The sequence below is a fragment of the Diachasma alloeum genome, unplaced genomic scaffold (genome assembly GCF_001412515.2).
Source record: "Diachasma alloeum isolate Michigan unplaced genomic scaffold, Dall2.0 Dall_scaffold_02509, whole genome shotgun sequence".
NCBI lineage: Eukaryota > Metazoa > Arthropoda > Insecta > Hymenoptera > Braconidae > Diachasma > Diachasma alloeum.
In genome coordinates, this window is record NW_021682243.1 from 6,631 (window position 1) to 25,654 (window position 19,024).

At 37.2% G+C, this 19,024-nt stretch overlaps 1 protein-coding gene across 1 annotated transcript; it reads right to left on the reverse strand.

The window, feature by feature from the left end:
- Positions 1 to 301: 301 nt before the first annotated feature.
- Positions 302 to 18,549, reverse strand: LOC107046857 (serine/arginine repetitive matrix protein 2). Its single transcript, XM_015269579.1, has 9 exons — positions 18,149 to 18,549; positions 11,379 to 11,585; positions 9,709 to 10,041; positions 7,767 to 7,894; positions 4,940 to 7,328; positions 2,891 to 3,103; positions 2,609 to 2,802; positions 2,310 to 2,496; positions 302 to 839 (listed from the first exon to the last, which is right to left on the reverse strand). Exons 1-9 carry the CDS (start codon positions 18,254 to 18,256, stop codon positions 558 to 560), a joined length of 4,041 nt encoding a protein of 1,346 aa, XP_015125065.1. The 5' UTR covers positions 18,257 to 18,549; the 3' UTR covers positions 302 to 557.
- Positions 18,550 to 19,024: the final 475 nt, after the last annotated feature.

The window sequence follows — 19,024 nt, forward strand, 5'->3', positions numbered from 1 at the left end:
GAAGATTTAAATTTCCCCGATGTATTCCATTCATCCTTCATTATTAACTTTCAACATTATTGGAAATGAATCACCTTCGTCCACGAATCTGAAACTAGCGGAATATACGTCAGCGAAATATTAAATTCAGGGCATTTTCAAGCGTTTAAGTGTTTAGGTCAATCAATCGTATGTATAAATGGTTTTGAACTGCGAACAAATTTGTACATGACTTAAACATATTGGAATACCTCTCGATTCACTCGAATCGAATCATTTGCTGGCGAATCTTTCGCTATTTTTAGGTTCATCTTTCGTCCTATTCTGTAGAATTTTCGATATTAATTTTATTGTTCCCATTTTTATTTACATTAGTACATCAGCGCCCTGGAATATCCATTGAAATTTCTCTCATCATCAGCAAAAAAATTTCTCTCGACATCAGCATATCTTTATCAAGTTATTCGGCAAGGGTTATAACAAAAATCAGCGAAAATTATGAGGAGAATCTATTAGTGCTCATTAATTTGTCTCTTCATCGGAAACATTTTTCATTACTTTTGTTTCCTGTGAAACTGTTAACGCCTGGGTTTGGGTGGGGCACGTGGGTTCGGTTTATTGTGCAGCATGTGTTCACACTTCGGTATGTGACGTTCAGCAGCACCTTGATTAAATTTTCTACCGCAGTATGGACACTGGATGTAATCGCTGGTATCACTTGCAGGTGGGGGTGGCAAGTCACTTAGTTTACCACCTGCTGCCAAGTGCGCTTGCATCTGCTTCGCGGATCTTATTGCATTTATGAAGTCCTCGTGTTTACGACGCCAATTCGATTTGACTTCAGGTTTTTTGGCCTTTTTCTAGAAACAAAATCGATTTTATTTGATTAAAAAAATGAGTTCAAAACAAATGATTGTTCAATACATTTATATAATTTTGAAAAATACTGATGTCTTGTGGCCCGCCCTTCGGCGATTCAATTTTTTCCTATTTAGAAATCGATTTTTCAATAATAAAGACAAAGTTATTCTAGGATGTTCGAAATTATTGTTGAAGGACCTACGAGATGCTTCATCACTCTATGTTATAAAAATCTAAATCCTCTTCTGGTGATAAAAATTCGGTACTCGAAATTAAGACTCCAAAATTTAGGGTCACAAGGGTCAAAATACGGTTCAAAAGGGTAAAAATCAGGATCACGAAAACCAGATTAAGGCTCATAAGCGTCAAAATAAATTTCATAAGGGTCAAAATAAGGGCCATGATGGTCAATATAAGGGACACAAAGGTTTAAATAAGGGCCACAAGGTCAGAATAAGGGTCGAGAGATTAAGGCTCACAAGCGTCAAAATATGTGTGGGTCATGTGGGTTAATATAAAGGTCACAAGTCAAAATAAGGGCCATTCAGGTCAATATAAGGGTAACAAAGGTCTAAATAAGGGTCATGAGGGTCAGAATAAGGGTCAAGAGATTAAGTTTCACAAGGGGCAAAATAAAAGCCACGAGGATCACGATGAGGACATTAAGGGTTACAAGGGTCATAAGGGTTACACGGATCAGATTAAGGGTGAGGGTAAGGGTCGAATTAAGGATCATGGGGGTAAAAAACCACGGGTCCGAAAGTATAGGTCACCAAGGTCAAAATAAAGGTCACGAGGGTTATGAGGGTCAGATGAAGAATCCAAATAAGGAACACAAGGATGAAAATAAGGATCACGAGGGTGAGATTAAGGGTCACAATGGTCAGATGAAGGGTCACAAGGCTTAGAATATCTCTCTGTAGTATAAAAATCCCAATCGACTACGGGTGATGAAAATTTGGTACTGGAAATTAAGACTCGAAAATTAAGGGTCGAAATAAGGGTCAGAATAAGGGTCCAAATAAGGGTCATAGGAGTCATATGGAGCTATATGGGGGTCATTTGAGAGTTATATGGGGGTTGGCGAGCGGAGCGAGCAGGGGCCGTAGCCTCCACAGTGACAAAAAACTTTTTTTTGTTAGTGGAGAAAGAATTATGAAAGCTTGGAAAATTGGAAAGCTTTTCAGACGATTTCCAATCGTCGTACACGTTCGAATCTTTCCACATTTTTCAAAACTTCCCATAATTTTTAGAAAAAATAACGAATTCTTTTGGACATCTCAAAATCTAATAAAGTACGATAGCGGTATCAAAATTAAATAGCCGATCAAATTACGAAACAAAGACATGTTTCGACAAAGATCATCTTTTCATATTTTTTAGATAATCCCAATTAATGTCACTACCAAAACGAATATTAACTATTTCTTCGCTCAAGTAAAAATCCGATAAAGACTTGAAATACATACATCACTCCCCTTCTTCCCCAATTTTTTAACGAAAGGTTCCAACTCAGTCCCCTTGACCCTCTGCACAACCGGATCAAACGTTTTCCTCTTCTTTTGCGTCGTCTTCGCGCAGATTTGTTCATGAAGAGACAGACGGTCTGGCGCAAATTTCCTCCCACAAATTTTGCATCCGGGCAATCCAGAATCACTGAAAATTATCAATGAAATTAAAAAAATCTATCAACTCATGTCTTTTGATAGTAAAAAGGAGAACGCGAATGAATTCGATGAAATTTGTTTGTTTGCATTGATAAACTTACGTATTGGAAGCTGGGATGTTGGATTTAGCACTCGGTGTACGGTTACCGGAAGCTGCTCCTCGTGTTTTCGTAGCCATTCTGCTTTTAGAGGCAGGAGAATTAGCCCCTTGAGTCGAACTGGAACTCGAGTTCGTCGATACTGCTGAAGCTGGCCGAGCACTCGATACTTTTTGCCTCGACTGAGATGTTACTTTCTGTTTCAATATTGTTATAAAAAAAAGTGGATGAAAATTTTCCACAAAAATTTATCAAAATGTCATTGTGATTAAAACTGCAACTCACTTCAGGTGATTGTCGATCATTCGGTGACTTCTTCCCACCAAAAATCGGTTTGGAACGCGGCTCCCCTTCCAATTCCACCACAAATGCAGAACTTTTTCTAACAGTTGTATTCTCACTAGGACTTTGTCTCGTCTGATCATCGTAGTAGTCAACAACGTCAACAGACTGGGTATTTTCGTATTGCTTGCCTCGATTGGAGTCTCTAGACGTCGGCTATAATTGAAAAAAAAAAATTTCCCAACCATTCCAATCTTAACATGGATGAAAAAATTCGATAGAAAAATCTAGCGATTTCGTTAGAAAATTCTATTGGATTTCTATTAGTTTTTGGCCGATTCTCTTAAAATATTCAACAGAAAATGTTTAATAGAAAAAGTCAATAGAAATCGATTTTTCTACACGGAGAGAAATATTCAATAAAAATTACGTATCTTTTCCGTAATTCCGGAGCGAAATGTGGTTGTAAGAAATTTTACGGAACTGTCACGAAATTTTTCCGGAGCGTTCTGTAATTTTTATCTGAATCTCCTGTGAAAAATTACGATACCGTCACTTAAATTTTCTGAGTTGATTCCGTAATCGGTGAGTGAATTGTGAGTTCCATAATTTTTACTGAACTTTTCTCTCCGTGTATATAACGTATTCTGTTGAGATATTTTCTATAGAATTTCCTCGGCTCAAATTTTCCAAGTTTTTTTGTTTGATTTTCTTGCTGAGAAGAAGAGAAAAAAAGAATGAAAAAAACTTGGAAATTTTGAGCTAAGGAAATTCTATAGAAAATATCTGAAAAGAATCAGTTGTATAGAAAAATCGAATTCTATTGACTTTTTCTATTGAATATTTTATATTGAATATTCCAGTAGAATCGGCCAAAAAATAATAGAAAGGTCAACGAAAATCCAATAGGATTTTCTATTGAATTCGCTAGGTTTTTCTATTAAATTTTTTCGGGCGTGAAATGACTTCCCCTTAAGGTGTTTCGTGTAAAAAGTAAAAATGATGGAAAAAAATTGGAAAATTCATGAGAGAAATGTCTGAGTATGCTGCATCATTGAGAATTCTTGGACATTTTTTTCAGATCTCAGTGTCAAGAAAAAAATTGCAGGCGGCTGTTTCTTCAATACAGCTCTAATTGTACGTGGATACGTCCACGGGCTTTCCTTCTTTCTCGAATTTCCTAGAAACTCCTTGCATTCCATCGAATTTTCTGTAAACTCTTTGAATTCTCTCGAATTTTCTAGAAGCTCCCTGAATTTCCTCGAAATTTCTAGAAACTCCTTGAATTTTTTCGAAATTTCAAGAAACTTCTCAAATTACCTCGAAATGTCTACAATTTTCTAGAATTCCGATAGATGGGGCTGCATATAAGGACCGTTTCTCAAAATCCCCATATTGAAACCATAGACGTATCCACATTAAAATAATGAAATTTGGATGTTTTTGTAATCCCGCCAGCTATAATCTCCGAGGTTACTCCACTCTCAATTAGGGAAATTTTCATGGCATCCAAAAAAATAATGAACTATTGAGGAAAAATTAGTGGGTGATGAATCAAATCTTTCCTGAGAACACGTATAAGTTTCAGATTTTTCTCAAATTTCATAAGAAAGTTATTTAACCAAATGATTCGGAAAATTATGAGTTTCGGGGCAATTACATCTTCACGCGCAGGCGCGTGATTCGAATGTCATGGAGCATCATGGAAAAGGTATGGGTTGGACCATGAAACTGGGAAAGAGAAAACACTCGACAGGTTTACCAACTCGAGACGCATTTTAATATTATTTCAATATTGCGAAGAACATCCAATAGAAATTATTTGACATCTGTAGGTGACGAGAAAAAAAGCAATCAATCAGATGAATAAAATCAATATTCAAAACATGTTCAATTGCACACTTGAATAGTTACTTGAAAACTGGAAAATTTCGTGCTCAGCGATTGACTCAGGGCTTGAGAGCAATAAGACTCCTTCCGTTTCACCCCCCCCCCCCGCCGGCGATCAACACACGAAACACCTTAAGAGGATTGGACAAAAAATAGTCTTACCCTTAAAGTAATGTCCGAATTGTTTCGACTGACACTTTTCGTCTCATTAGAGGTAATCCTCCTCGGATCATCTGGACTCTGAGTCTTCTCAATCCTACGAGCAGGTTTGACGTTTATCTCTGAGGAAACCCTGGATTTAGAGACTCCGAACTCAACGAACTGATTAATATACCCAGTACGTCGAGCTGTGGTCGGAGAAATAATTCTAATCGTAACTTTCGGAGTTATTGAACTAGTTGATTCATTGGCTGTAGTTCCCCTGACATTGTCCCGAGTCATCGAATTACGAATGTCCTCGATGGATCTCAAAATCTTGAGCGGTTGGACAGCAGCTGTCGGTGGTGAAGACATCCTCGTGGTTTTTTCAAAAGTTTCAATTGTAATGGTCTTTCCGCTGCTCTTGGTACCCTCTGATGCCACATCTGATTCAGAATCGGTGAAAAGTCGTTTTCTACATGATGAAGATGGAGATGAAGATCGTCGAAGTTCTTTAACAACTTTCGATGCTTTAGACGCCTTCAAACTTTTTGATTTCGTTTTCCCTTGGAGTTTTGCAGTTTTGGAAGGGGTCGAGACATTCTCATGAATATGCTGATTAGCTGATCTCGTTTTCATCGTCCAAGAGGCCGTCGCGGCGTGAAGGCTTGATCTCCTCGAATCTGAACTTGCTTTTCTTGGTCCTGTTGCAATTTCGTCGGCTGTCACGTTATCGATCGAGTTGAAGGTGCGGAGGGCGGATTCCACAGAGTCCGTGCGTTCGTACGTATTCTCGTGTTTCTCCATCTCATTCGAAGTCTGAGATGTTATTGGCGAGCATTCGTGGATTAAGGCAGCAGAAAATGATTTTTTCTTGGAAACTTTTGAGTCGTCCTCGGGAGACAGTGAACGAGCGTTCTTTGACTTTTTAGAGATCTGAATATGTTCCACTCTTTCGGTCTTGGGAGAGGGGGCGCGAGGCTTGTCTTTCTTGATGACTTTATGAGGAGTCTCTCCTCGGGATTTTTTTGGAGATACTTCTTTATCGATATCTTCCAGGGTGAACTTGAGATTTGACTCATTTTTCTTCTCATTAAGAAGTAAATGATCTTTCAGAAGTTCCACTGATTTCAACTTCTCGAAGACTGGTCGAGGCTTTGTCAAATTGCTTGATATCTGGACTTCGTTATTCTTCAGAGAAATTCTCGTGGGAGAATGATGTTTATGCGTTTCGATGATGGGTTCGGGTGAGCTCGATAGTTCCATCTGCAGTTTCTTGAAAATTCTCGATTTTTCCAATTCTGATTTCTTTGGGAAGTCATCGTAAATGTTGGACGAAGTTGGTGGTTTGCATTCCGGTGAGCTCCTGTCAAGATCCTCCTGCAGTTTATGGAAAGTTGTTTTAGAGTTTCTCCGTTTTGACGGGTACTCTTTAATTTTCTCGTAGGAAGATTTAACGATCACCGGAGGAGTTGCACTTCTTCCGCGACTACTTCTCCGCGCTCTCTTTTCATCCTCATTCAAAGTACTTCGCAGTTTGATGAACGTATCTGACTTCTCGAATTCAGAAGTTCTTCGAGGATACTCTTTGATCCTGAAGAATGATGCGTTGTATTTTGGGGGGCTTGGACTTTTATCTTTTCTGTAGCTCGTGTTATCATCGTTTGGAGATTTTTCGTAATCTTCCGGAGAGTCTCGATCTAGCTCCTCCTGCAGCTTCCGGAAGATCCTCGATTTTTCAAATTCAGATTTTCGTCTAGGATAATAACGAACATCATCTTCCAAATCAGGACTTGACGATGCAGGCTTATCCAATCGCTTTAACGAGATGAAACTTCTGGATTCGTTCAGCTCAGATGAGGGACTTCTGCTTCTCCTGATGTCTAATTTCTCAAGAAAGGACTGCGGGCTTCTGCTTCTCTCCGTTTTCTCACATCTAACCTCATCAACTTTAACCCTCTCCCGAAAAATCGGACTTTGCACTCGAGGGGAGCCCCCAGCCTCTTTAACATTCTCCGACGACTCGAAAGCCAGTGAACTCGCTTTTCGTGGTACACTATCCCCTTTGACCTCAGTAATTTTAGATTTCTCCCGAGGACTAGGAGTGTCCTCTCGAGGGGAAGTTTTCGAGCCTCTCCCACTTCGTGATTTGTTAAAAATTCCTTCCGCACTACGGTTTCTGCTCCTCCGCACAGAAGAACCGGATATATTTCTTTTATTCTCATCGATTTTATAGTTTCCATTGGAAATGGGTTTTTGCATTTGCACGGGGCTTCTGGTGCCCGATTCAACATTTCGTTCTGGACTTTTACTCATTCCCCGGAGAGACTCTCGAGATGTTCTCGTCCATTCCGGCGACGTCCTCCCAAGTTCAATTTTTATCATATTTCGGTAGGTCCTCGATTCCTGCTTCCTTCGACGGCAATGTTATTTATTTTTCATGGAAATTCTCCAGTGAGTGAAATTTTAATCCGACCCCTCAGCAATTTAAATGAACCATGATGAATTACCACATGAGATGACTACGGTCAACCCTTAGGATGTTAAAGTCATTCAAGCTGAGTTAGCAGGTGATACGGAAAATTCCAACGACTTCAGCTTAGTATTTACTTATTACATCTCGCAGCATTACTATGGATATTTGTAATTGATGACTCAGGGATTCGTTCATGGACTTAATTTATGTACAGTACAGAACACTTAATGAACCAACAGCAGTACCCCCGAAAGTTAGAAATGATTTTGATTTTTGCAGTTCGTTTTTTTGCCGCTTAAGCCAGTTAAGTTAATCTTATCGGTTTTAATATTAGATTAGGTACATTTTAATGAGGAGAGATTGTTGAATAGATACCTTGGAGCTGCACCAGGAGATATCGTTTCACTTTTCTGTTTGAGTGACGTTTCCTTCTTTGTGCTTCCATATTTGGTCCGTTCAACTGCTCTTCCTCGATCGTTTCCACTGATTCCGTAGATATTCGGCTAGAAAACAAGCAGTGTGAGAGAAGCCGTTTGACAAATTACATATGACTGTTACTCTCCACGTATTTTTCTGTTTTCTATTTTCATTTCTACCAATTTCATTGGTACACTAAGAGAAAAGTCGACATAATATCAGAAAAATCATTTCCTGAGTGAAAAACATCGCATACATATTTGATCAATTCATGGTAGGCTTCAGACAAGAAATCGGTGTTCTTTGGGCTAAGGAGGAAGTTACTGAATGAAAAGGTGATGTCTTTTTTCGAAATGAGATAATGTTTCTTAAAAGACAAGAATAGTTTGACAGAAGGAAAAGAAGATATTGCTTCCGTTAAAACTCAAAGCGATTGAGCGGCGTAAGCGACGGTTAGAAATTTTTAATATCTGGAGGTTTTCCTCTGCATAAACTCTCTATTCATACCATATGTGGAATCAGTAAATATGTGTGTGTATTATAGTTTGAATAAAGAATCCATTAAAATAATATGGAGGAATGAGAAGGCGCTGTGGGGCCAGATATTTAGAATAAGAATTCATTATGGCCTAAATATTAGAGACAACAAGTCCGTTGGAAAATACTACGTTGAAAAGAAAAGTTGTTTTTAGGGTATGCTCGAGTGAAGTGTGAAATGAAATGTATTTATGCTGTGTGACAGTTTTATTACGTTCGTGTTTGGTTTGAGAGAGTTTCTTGGGTGACTGAGGGATGTCTGTGTAACGAACAATGAGGTCATTTTTTGGGACAAATGATGTATTGGATAGGAATGAGTGCGAATGAGAGGATATTTTTGAAATAGAAAAGGAAAAGAAGTCGAATGAGGGAATGACGTGAGAGTCAGTTGTAATCGGATGAATGTCGCGTGAAGATGTAGAGCAACTTAGCTCATTTGACGGTATATCTTTATTAATTCGATTTGAACTCAAATATACGTTCATTTATTCCGTTAAAATAGATATCCGTGTCCTCATGATTATGACCCTACAAATATGAAAGTCTCTGATTCATGATTCACTGAATCGAAGCTTCAGTGAATCGTCGGACACGAAAAAACCGATTTCTTGTGGCAAGAAATGCTCACTTTATCATGAAATGTTCATGTGCAAGTCATGAACACTTCACGGAAATCTGACATTGCCTGACGCATTATCCGGAATTCTTATCCCAAGAAATTTGTCCTCAAGAGATGAGATATTTGGCGCAAGAAATTAGTTTTGTGATATTATGATGATATTTCTCTCAGTGTAGTAGACTTTCGAATGGATCCCAATTCATGTTTCCAAAAACTGAACGCATATAGATTACCATTTTTTGAAAATGTTAAAGCCAATCTCACTCATATTTCATGACCAATGTCGTTATCTATTATTATCTATTTATTGAAAAATTTTATTTATTCATGTTATACACTGATAGAAAGGATTAGTTATTGTTAACAAATGGATTTGGTTGGAGACAAGGGCCTATTCGGTCGCACCAAATGTTCATTCGTTAATAGTTAACAAATGCACATTTCAGAAGGCTTGTTTGATTTTCACCTGTCGAACTATTCGTTAAATATTAACGAATCTCATTTGGAATACGGCCTTTCAAGATATCCCTATGTAAAAATGAGCGGTGAAATATGGATGCGTAATTTTTTTTCTAAAGAATTTTCGGTGAATTCTTCCATCTCAGGAACTATTAAATATATCGACCTCAAATTCGGAAATCGAAAAAAATTCCAATTACATGACTTCCATTCGGAAGCAAACATCATTGCACTTGAAAAATATGGAATCATACAACGGATATAGAACGGGAATTGGTAATGTACCTCTTGATTGCTGCCATTCCATTCGGCCAAGTCATTTTCGTTGTAAAACTCGTCGAGATCGTCCTGTTGATGCACGAGTTTTGGGCCGAATGTCTCCCGCGTCACTTCCTCATGATAATTGATCACAGGCTTTCCATTATTGACATTGCCATTGGCATCGGCACGTATCGTACGTTTAACAGTGACCGAGTGTCTACTGGATACTGTATTGCCGTTTTTCTGGGTTGCTGGACCAGTGGTTTTTCGTGGTTTATTTTCCAGGGGCTCGAGGGGATAACTTCTATCGATCCCCTTCACTGTTGTCTGTCGTCTCTCGTCGAACATTTGTCTTACCTTTAGGAAAATTGAAAAATAAATTACAAAGTAGGAAAATGATTGAGAACTTCAGAAGATAAATGAGGCAAAATTTGAGGTTTTGGAAATGGAAATTAAAAATTCGAATATCTTTCAAACTGTGTTGGGGAAGCTATTCCTGTTTTGATATGCGGTGGTTATCAATTCAATAACTACTTGACCGGGCGGTATATGACGTTATTTACTTGTGAGAAGCTTTCTTTTCCTCATTCATATTGCAAAAGCATTAAATTTCATATACCCATGAATGTATTATAAAAATGGATGATACATCGAGGAAACAATGTAATCAAAGATGAGGATGAATGATACACTGACAGAAAAAAAGAATTTTATTAAGAAAATTTTAGTGGAACCAACGATCATTTGGTTGTCAATTTTCAAATAAACATGATTTCATGGTGAAGACCAGTTATTTCTTCTTGAGATATATTTGATTGGGAGAAATCGAACGCCTCTAGAACTAGAGTTCCTTTTATTGGTCGTAATAATGAGAGTATTTAATTTCTTTCTCGCCAAAAGTGTGCCAACTCCAGAAATTCGTTGGTTTACTCAAAAATCAAAGTTATTCACGTATGACAAAATTCAATAGAAAACCTAGCGAATTGGGTAGAAAATTCTACTGGAATTCTATAGGAACTCTATGGGTTTTCTATAGGATTTCTATTGGAATTCTATTGAAAAATTTTATTTGGTTTTTGCGCTGATTCTATTGGATATTCAATAAGAAAAAGTCAATAGGTTTCGAATTTCTGTGTGAATTTTTCTCTTGAGATTTTTTCTATAAGAATACTTGGGCATCAATTTTCTATGTTTTTTCCACTCGGATTCTGCAATGCAAAACAAAATACAGCGGAAAAAACTTGAAAAATTTGTGACCAATAATTGGAATGGAAAAAATCTAAGAGAAAAATTCAAACAGAAATTTGAAATTAATTGACTTTTTCTTATTGAATATCCAATAGAATCAGCGCAAAAAACAAATACAATTTGTCAATAGAATTCCAATAGAAATCCTATAGAAATCCCAAAGAATGCTTATAGAATTCCAAGGAGACTTTTTTAGCGAATTCGCTAGGTTTTCTATTAAATTTTTTCATGCGTGTAGACGGCGTTCATAAACGGTTCCTAAAAACTTCATATCTTTATGCCTCATGAAATTCTATGCAATATATCAGTTATAGACGTATAATATGCTTCCAGTCTCCAATTACTCGAACAAAGCAATCAATCATAACACTTTCAATAAAACCCAATCACCACCACTGGAAGCTCCTTGATTAATTGAATTGCTTCATAAAACAGCTATTCAATACCTTTCCACCTTGCGAATTAGACGTAGAATGACTTGTGGTTGTGGTTCTGGTTACAGATTGAGTAGTAGTGCCGGAACCCGATCCCTTGGAGGTATTCGATCCAGCACTACCACGTTGAGCGACCTGATGAGCTCTCTGCTGTTGCTGATCATAAAGTTGAAGTAATTTCTGCTCCTTCTCCATCAATTGACGTTGTTGAAACCTTGCCTGAAAATGATCCATTTTGTTGGTATATTTATCTAAAGAAGAATATAGTCGAGAATGGTCGTGGAATAACATTGCACTGAGAAAAAGTTTTTTGATAAGTACGTCTTCACTTGTATGAAGAAACTCATCGCTGGAAAATTGATAAGCAAGAAATATATCTTACACTTAGGGCTGCCCAAGAGACTCAAACGAGACTTCACTTTAGAGGGAGCGTCTTGGTCTTGGTGATCAGAGAAACTTTCAGTATCATAAGAGTCTCAAAAGAGGCAGAATCGGCTCTTCTCGTGATGACTCACAGTTAATTTATCTCATCTCGGTTTCAAGTTTTTCGCTTTTTTTATCTGTAAAAGACTGAGACGAGACGACCGAGATTGAAACCAAGACTTTACATTGAAAATGCACAAGAAACTTGAGACCGAGATGAGATAAATTGACGGTGAGTCATCACGGGAAGAGCCGATACTGGCTCTTTTGAGACTGTGACGAGACCAAAAGTTTCCGTATTCACCAAGATCGAGACGATCTCTTCAAAGTGAAGTCTCGTTTGAGTCTGAAGGGCAGACACTGAGAGAGGAAAAACTTACATCAGGAGATTTCGTTTTTGTCCCAAAGACGAGGATAATTTGTGTACAAGAAGAAAGTGATTTCCGAACCAAGTCTAGTTGAACCAATTTATTCAATAGTTTTTAAGCTCAAAATCCACAATATTTTAATGCAAAAAACGCTCGACTTGGTTCAAAAAGTCGCTTTCTTATTGTGAACAAATTGTCCCTCATCTTTCACATCTTGACGAAACGTTTTTTTTTCTCAGTGTGAGATTTTTTTTCCTGTCAATTCCCGATCCATGAATTTCTTGATACAATCTAGTCTCCGTACAAGATACTTTCATACAAGATACTAAGCCGGAATCCCCCACGTTCTGGCTTGAATGTGTTTTGTTTCGCAATTCTCCGTTACAAGATACTCTACGAAGGGGCTAGAATTGAGTGGAAATAGAGTTGAGATATTGCAAAAATTAATGGAAATACATGCATCTATGATCTAGAAGTTAATTGCACAGCAATTCCATTTCAAAACGAATAGGCACTCATTACAGTTAACCTTAGATTGGTCACCTCATAGTTTTTCTATAAGGGAAACTTCACCGTGCGTCGTTTTTCTTTAATTACAATTGACGGGCTAACCGGAAAAATTAAAAAAACTTGGACTTTGTCAATTGAAGTGACTAAAAAATTATAGTAATTTTTAGAACAAAGCATTTCCCAAAATTCCTAAAGAAAAAAAATTATTTCGGACAGATGAATTATTTTTACCCATGTTAAATGAAATTGCCCATGACGCGACGTTGCCAGAAACTTGCTAAACGCACCCGGGCAGTGTAGAGTAAATTCAGCAACGCTAAAGTTTAAATAACACGGCGGCAAATCCCCGCGACCAGACTAGGGTTAATAACAAAATTAAACGTATAAAACTTGGTGAAATATCTATTTTTTACACGTATTGCACCATGTGTACAGGTAGACAAAACAAAAGAAAATTCCACCCAATTTTTATGAAAACCAAAATTCGAATGCCAGTCTCAATTTTGCCTCGCAGCCCCCCATTAACAAACTATCTCATTCCGAATTTTTAAATTGTTATTTTGAACAGGAACAATACCTTCATCAGGAATCGTAATGATCATAAAAAATTGAAATTGTCTAATATCTTATACGAAGAATATCAAATCAAAATATTTTCCCCTCTAAGTGCAAGAAAAGTGGGGGATACGTAATTCACGGAATTTTATTCCTCTATAGTCCCTGTGGTGTCTTATACGAGGATTAGACTGCACAATTAAAGACGTGTATTGAATATTCCATAAACAATAAGAAAATTGTACTGATTATTTCACCTTTCAATAATATTACTTGTGTATAATCATGTGATCAATTATTTTTCCATTGATCGACATTTAGTAATTTTAAAAAAAGGCCCAGTCGTCTAGAAATTAGGGATTTCGACTCCATTCAACTATTTCTTAATTTAATTATTCTTGGTTTTGTTATTTTCACTTCAAATCATTTTTTTCTGCTGATTAAAACATTCTTTAAGGTATGCAAGCCATCATATCCCCATTTAAGTGATTCTTTTATTTTAGATTCTACCACGAAACTTGAATTTCCCTTAACCGTCCGGTAATTGGCCTGTTCACCCTACTTCTCAAAAAACTTTCTTCTTCTCAGTGCGGAGTAGAATTTTCGGTTAAGCACGGTATATGCACAGAAGCGTCCTGCATTGTGCGCTATCCTATTGATTTTAATCCCATCCCACGTGGCAGGAGGTTATCAAACTTATCGTTTTCGAGTATACCTTCACAATTGTTCTCCCATATATTCTCTAATTTTTTTGAATAATAATTTCGTTCAATTGATAAAAAGCATACATAACATTCAGTTTATGAAAAGAAACTTTTTTTGAAAGAATTCTTTACTGACATTATTTGCAAAATGTAAAAAGTTCACTGTTTATTTTCTACGATTTCAAAGTTTCAATAATTGTTTCACATTTTGTTACAATTCTTTGATAAAAAAATTCCAATATTCACGAACTGGAAAACAGTAAAGGTCAAGGGTTGCTGAAAGGTTCATCTCTTAAAGTCAATCTTCGAGTCAATCACAGCAGACATCAAAATAACTACAATTTAAATGTTTTAGGTAGAAAGTAAATTGAGACAGAGTTGACGAATCACGGAACGAAATTCGCTGAGCAAGGGACAGTCGAAGCGATCGATTCTCACCTGCACCATAGGCAATGTATACCCACGACCCTCACAACTTACGTTGGATCATGGCTGCATTCGGTTATCATAGAGACATGAGTTATTGCATATGGCTTGGAAATTAGGTAACTGGGTGAATCCAAGTTAATAATGGAAGGATTGGGACGAAATACGGCAGATAATAGGTAGTGTTGTAGGTTTTTACAGTCAAGGAAAGAATGAAGTTATTTGAAGTTACCTTCAATTTTAGTAACAAAGAAAATTAGTTAAATCAATGAAATATATATATTATGGAAATCCAAATCGGCTTCTGGTGAGAAAAATTCGGTACTCGAAATTAAGATTCCAAAATAAGGGTCAGACGGGTGAAAATAAGGGGAATATCACATATGAAAAAATCGTATAGAAATTTTCTATACAGATTGCGTATAGAAATTCTGTAGGATTTTCGTATATGATATTCGGACATTTCTATACGAATATTTTCTATACCTAAATTTTTACATAAATTTTTGTTTGCATACGAAAGATGTCTCAACACTCCAGCAGGGAGCCTATTCTCGACCCAGGATTGCACGGTCGTATAAAAGCCCGTCGTGAACGGAGGCGCTCCGTGTGCGGTGGGGTCCGTACGGTTTGAGACCGTCGTATGCGACTTTGGCTCCGTACGCTCCCATGCGATTTTCACTTGGCGTTTGGTTTCGTATGACGGTTTGATGCGACTTAACCTCACACTTTGACATTCCCTTGGGACTGTGATTATTTATACATTATTCTTACATCTTTATCCTAAAATCTACTCATTAATTCATTCAATAATGAGGCGTAAGTCAGCAAATGGAAAAATTGTGAAGAAGACAACAAAAAACAAACAAAATGCAGTAAAAAAATCCGAGAAATATCGCAGTGCCCCAGCGAAAGGTGATGTTGGAATATGTGAAGAAACATCTTCAGTTGATAAATGTTCGTACTGTTATGTGAATAATTACAGTAATTTTTACGTAAATAATCACAGTCCCAGGGGAATGTCAAAGTGTGAGGTTAAGTCGCGTTCAAACCGTCATACGAAACCGAACGCCGAGTGAAAATCGCATGGGAGCGTACGGAGCCAAAGTCGCATACGATGATCTCAAACCGTACGGACCCCACTGCACACGGAGCGCCTCCGTTCACGACGGGCTTTCATACGACCGTGCAATCCTGGCTCGAGAATAGGCTCCCAAAGAAAAAAGTACAGAAATGTCGAAACTCCACATGTGGCAGTGGGTCGTATAGGATCAAACCTATAGATATTGTATAGAAATAATTTGTATAAAAAATATTCGAATAGAAATATCCGAATATCATATACGAAAATCCTATAGAATTTCTATACGCAATCCATATAGAAAATTTCTATACGATTTTTTCATACGTGTAAGGGTCACGTGGGTCAAAATAACGGTCATAAGAGCCAGAATAAGGCTTATAAGGGTCAGAATAAGGGTCACATGGGTCATAATAATGGTCATAAGAGTCAGAATAAGGGTCACGAGGGTCAAACTAAGGGTCCCGTGAGTCAGAATAAGGGACAGATTAAGGGGCCTGAGTCTGAACACAGGTCAGGTTAAGGGTCACAAGGGTAAGAATAATGGTTCAAATAACAGTCAGAAGGGGCAGATTAAGGGTCACAACGATCAGATTAAGGATCCAAATAAGGGTCATGGGGGTTAGAATTTAAAGGCCACCTTTAGATTCTATTAGAATCTATATTATAAAAGTCTAAATCGACTTCTGGTGATGGAAATTTGGTACTCGAAATTGAGACTCCAAAATTAATGGTCAAAATAAAGGCCACGAGGAGAATAATGAGGGCCATGAAGGTTAGATTAAGGATCACAAGGGTCAGAATAAGGATCATGGGGTCATATGGGGATTGGCGAGTGGAGCGAGCAGGGGGCGTAGCCCCTTAGTACTTTATGAGTGTTTCAGTTTTAGATAGATATATGTGAGTCTAAGGAAAATTGCGGAATTTCTGAGGACCTTTTCAGTGAAATCAACACATCCTTCCCCAATGAAGTTTTTGACCGTTTTAATTCAAATAATTAGATGATAATGAATTGCCCTAGGCGATCTTCAGCAATTTCAATGGAGATGACGACGTTGAAAGAAAATTGAAGAATTTTGTTTGATGAACTCAACATTTCGTCTTCCAGGGAAATCATCAGGGGCTTCTTTATTCTTCCAATGTTACTGGCATTGGAGTACATTGTATTATAAATCAAAACATGTCAAATGGAAGGTTATATATAGCTGGACACTTGTTTGAGCAAAACTATAAATTGCGATAACAATTATCGCGAAATTCATTCTCCTGGACTAATTTTCCTTTTAGTTCATACGCCAGGAGCACTGCTGTATACATTAAAGTAGCTATTTTCATTTTTAAAATTTTTCAGCTAAATTGCATGGACAAAATTTGAAAAAATTTATACCCAGTCAATATTATCTAAATTAAATTTCGCAAAATATTGATATTTTTTCAAACATTTCCCTCTTATAAATAAATAATCAAACTTGTTAGCAAAACTGTGGATTATTTTTTATGAGGTGTCAAAAAAATTCTTGATTTTTTCACATCTAAAAAAAAATTGAGATTTTAATCTTTGATTACAATGGAAATGTTGATTTTCACATAAGACACTGGGATCCTGATTTTTAAACATTTCTTCTTTGAAAAACCAAAGCGATAATTAAATTGAGAAACAAATTAGAATTCCGAATCTAATCGAGTTTTCTGCAATTTTTTTGCAGTTTTCAATAATCTTTGAATTTACCGTAAGGGTAGAGCTACTTTAAGATGTCCAGAAGATTTAACTATTGGACATTGTATTTTTGTGGCCGCTGATTACAAATGTACTAACCGTTTTCGCGAATCGTGCGCTATCTATTTTTTTATAACAATTCAATTGTTTAAATCGTGAAGTCGCCGAAACGATTGACGATAGGGGAAAAAATTTCAAACAAAAAATGTTTCTTATCGAAAAATGGGCATATTTTGTTTTATAACTTTTTCTCATAGCTATCATAGTTGTGTAGATATCGCGGATGCAATTCCAACGGGTGGCGCGCTGGCACTGTCACGTGCCGGCAATGCGTTCGGGAGCAATTTTCAGAAAATTGGTTGGATGCAGAAAAAAATGGTCAAAATAAAAAATATTCGTTCTAAAAAGATACACCAGATCAGTTAATTGACTTTTTCAATTATTTCCAGTAGTTTTCGAGATATTCAACATTTTACAGCCGATGGCGGGACAAATGCGCATTCCGTTCATAATTAAACCGTGATTACCTCGAAAAAAGTGATATCATGAAAAAACCTATTGATTACAAAAACAATGTTTATCATAATCTACGAAAATATTGATGTAATAATTGAAGTCGTTAAATAAAGTATCGATTTAAAAAAAAATGAGTATTTTTATTTTATCGTTCTCAGTTCTCGGAAGTCGGGCTTGTCGTGAGCGCGTGATGGGGGTAGCGAAATACAGTCGCATTCTCCGAATTCGCTTCCCCCCGAGTGTGACTATAACGAGAGACTACTGCATTCAACTCTTTCCCGTTTCAAATTCTATTAATTTGTCATATCAGATCGACACCATCTCCTTTGCTTCTTGACCCCCACGAAAAAACTCGTGATGCTAGATTTAAGGTTCCGCTGAGGTATTGATTGGAAAAAGAAATTGAATTGGTGAAGTGTGGGTTCACCTAAATGATTTGTCATTATTTGCAACACAGTGTTATATTTAATTATTACTCATACCATATTGGCGAGATTGGTAACAGCAGAGGTGAGTCCTTGAGCTGCCCACGGGGTTTCAATGTCCACAGAAACACCTCTCGATCCACTGTGTCTCGATCTTATTGGCATTTACCCGTTCCTATTTCCTTTATTTTTACACTCCTTGCAATAGTATTTTTAATTTTAAATTGACGTGAGGGAGTTTGCAGGTCGTTGCAATAGTCATTACCGATGACAACGGGTTTTTAATAATTGAAACAAGTTGGGCATGTCTTATGTTCACACTTGATTGAACGGGGAATGACTGCTCGGTTATCACATGCATTTGGTTCGCTGAAGGAACGTTTTCGGGGGATATTCAATCAATCTGTTGGCGAAATTTTATTGAAGCAAACCGGGTAAACAGTATTGCACTACGTGTTGTCACGCTGATGGTTGCCATCACAACTAAACTGACGGTTGTGTTTAAGAATATGTTAGGGGTGATGCGATGTCACTGAACACGTGTGCTCACGCATGCGTCGATCGCAAGACAAGTGGATAATTGCATATTTTTGCAAGACTTCGAATAATAACGTACATTTTTGGTCACCGTAAATGCATGATTCTTTGAGGATAGGGTGAACAGTCTAATTATGGAACACTCGGAGGTTCAGACAATGGTTTGAAAAAGTATAAGAAAATACTGGTCGATTCCAAATTCAGTTGGTTTCAGAACAAAAAAGAAAAAAACATAGTATGTAATGAGAAATAATCGAGAAAAAAGGAAAATTATGTTCAAGTCCAAATGACCTATTACGGACCCCTTTGCCAAATATGGAACATCGTGCGCTCAATTACAGAACATTAGAATTTTGTGAGACGGTGAAAGGTTAGGAACTCGAAGTAATGAGGATA

What these genes read in the sequence shown, in the direction of transcription:
- LOC107046857 (XM_015269579.1), bottom strand. Translation starts at nt 18,256, where the DNA reads ATGCCAATAAGATCGAGACACAGTGGATCGAGAGGTGTTTCTGTGGAC. An exon ending in CTAATTCGCAAGGTGGAAAG is followed by an intron (nt 10,042 to 11,378) that starts GTATTGAATAGC and finishes ATTTTCCTAAAG; the next exon opens with GTAAGACAAATGTTCGACGA. An exon ending in TCTCCTGGTGCAGCTCCAAG is followed by an intron (nt 7,329 to 7,766) that starts GTATCTATTCAA and finishes TTGCCGTCGAAG; the next exon opens with GAAGCAGGAATCGAGGACCT.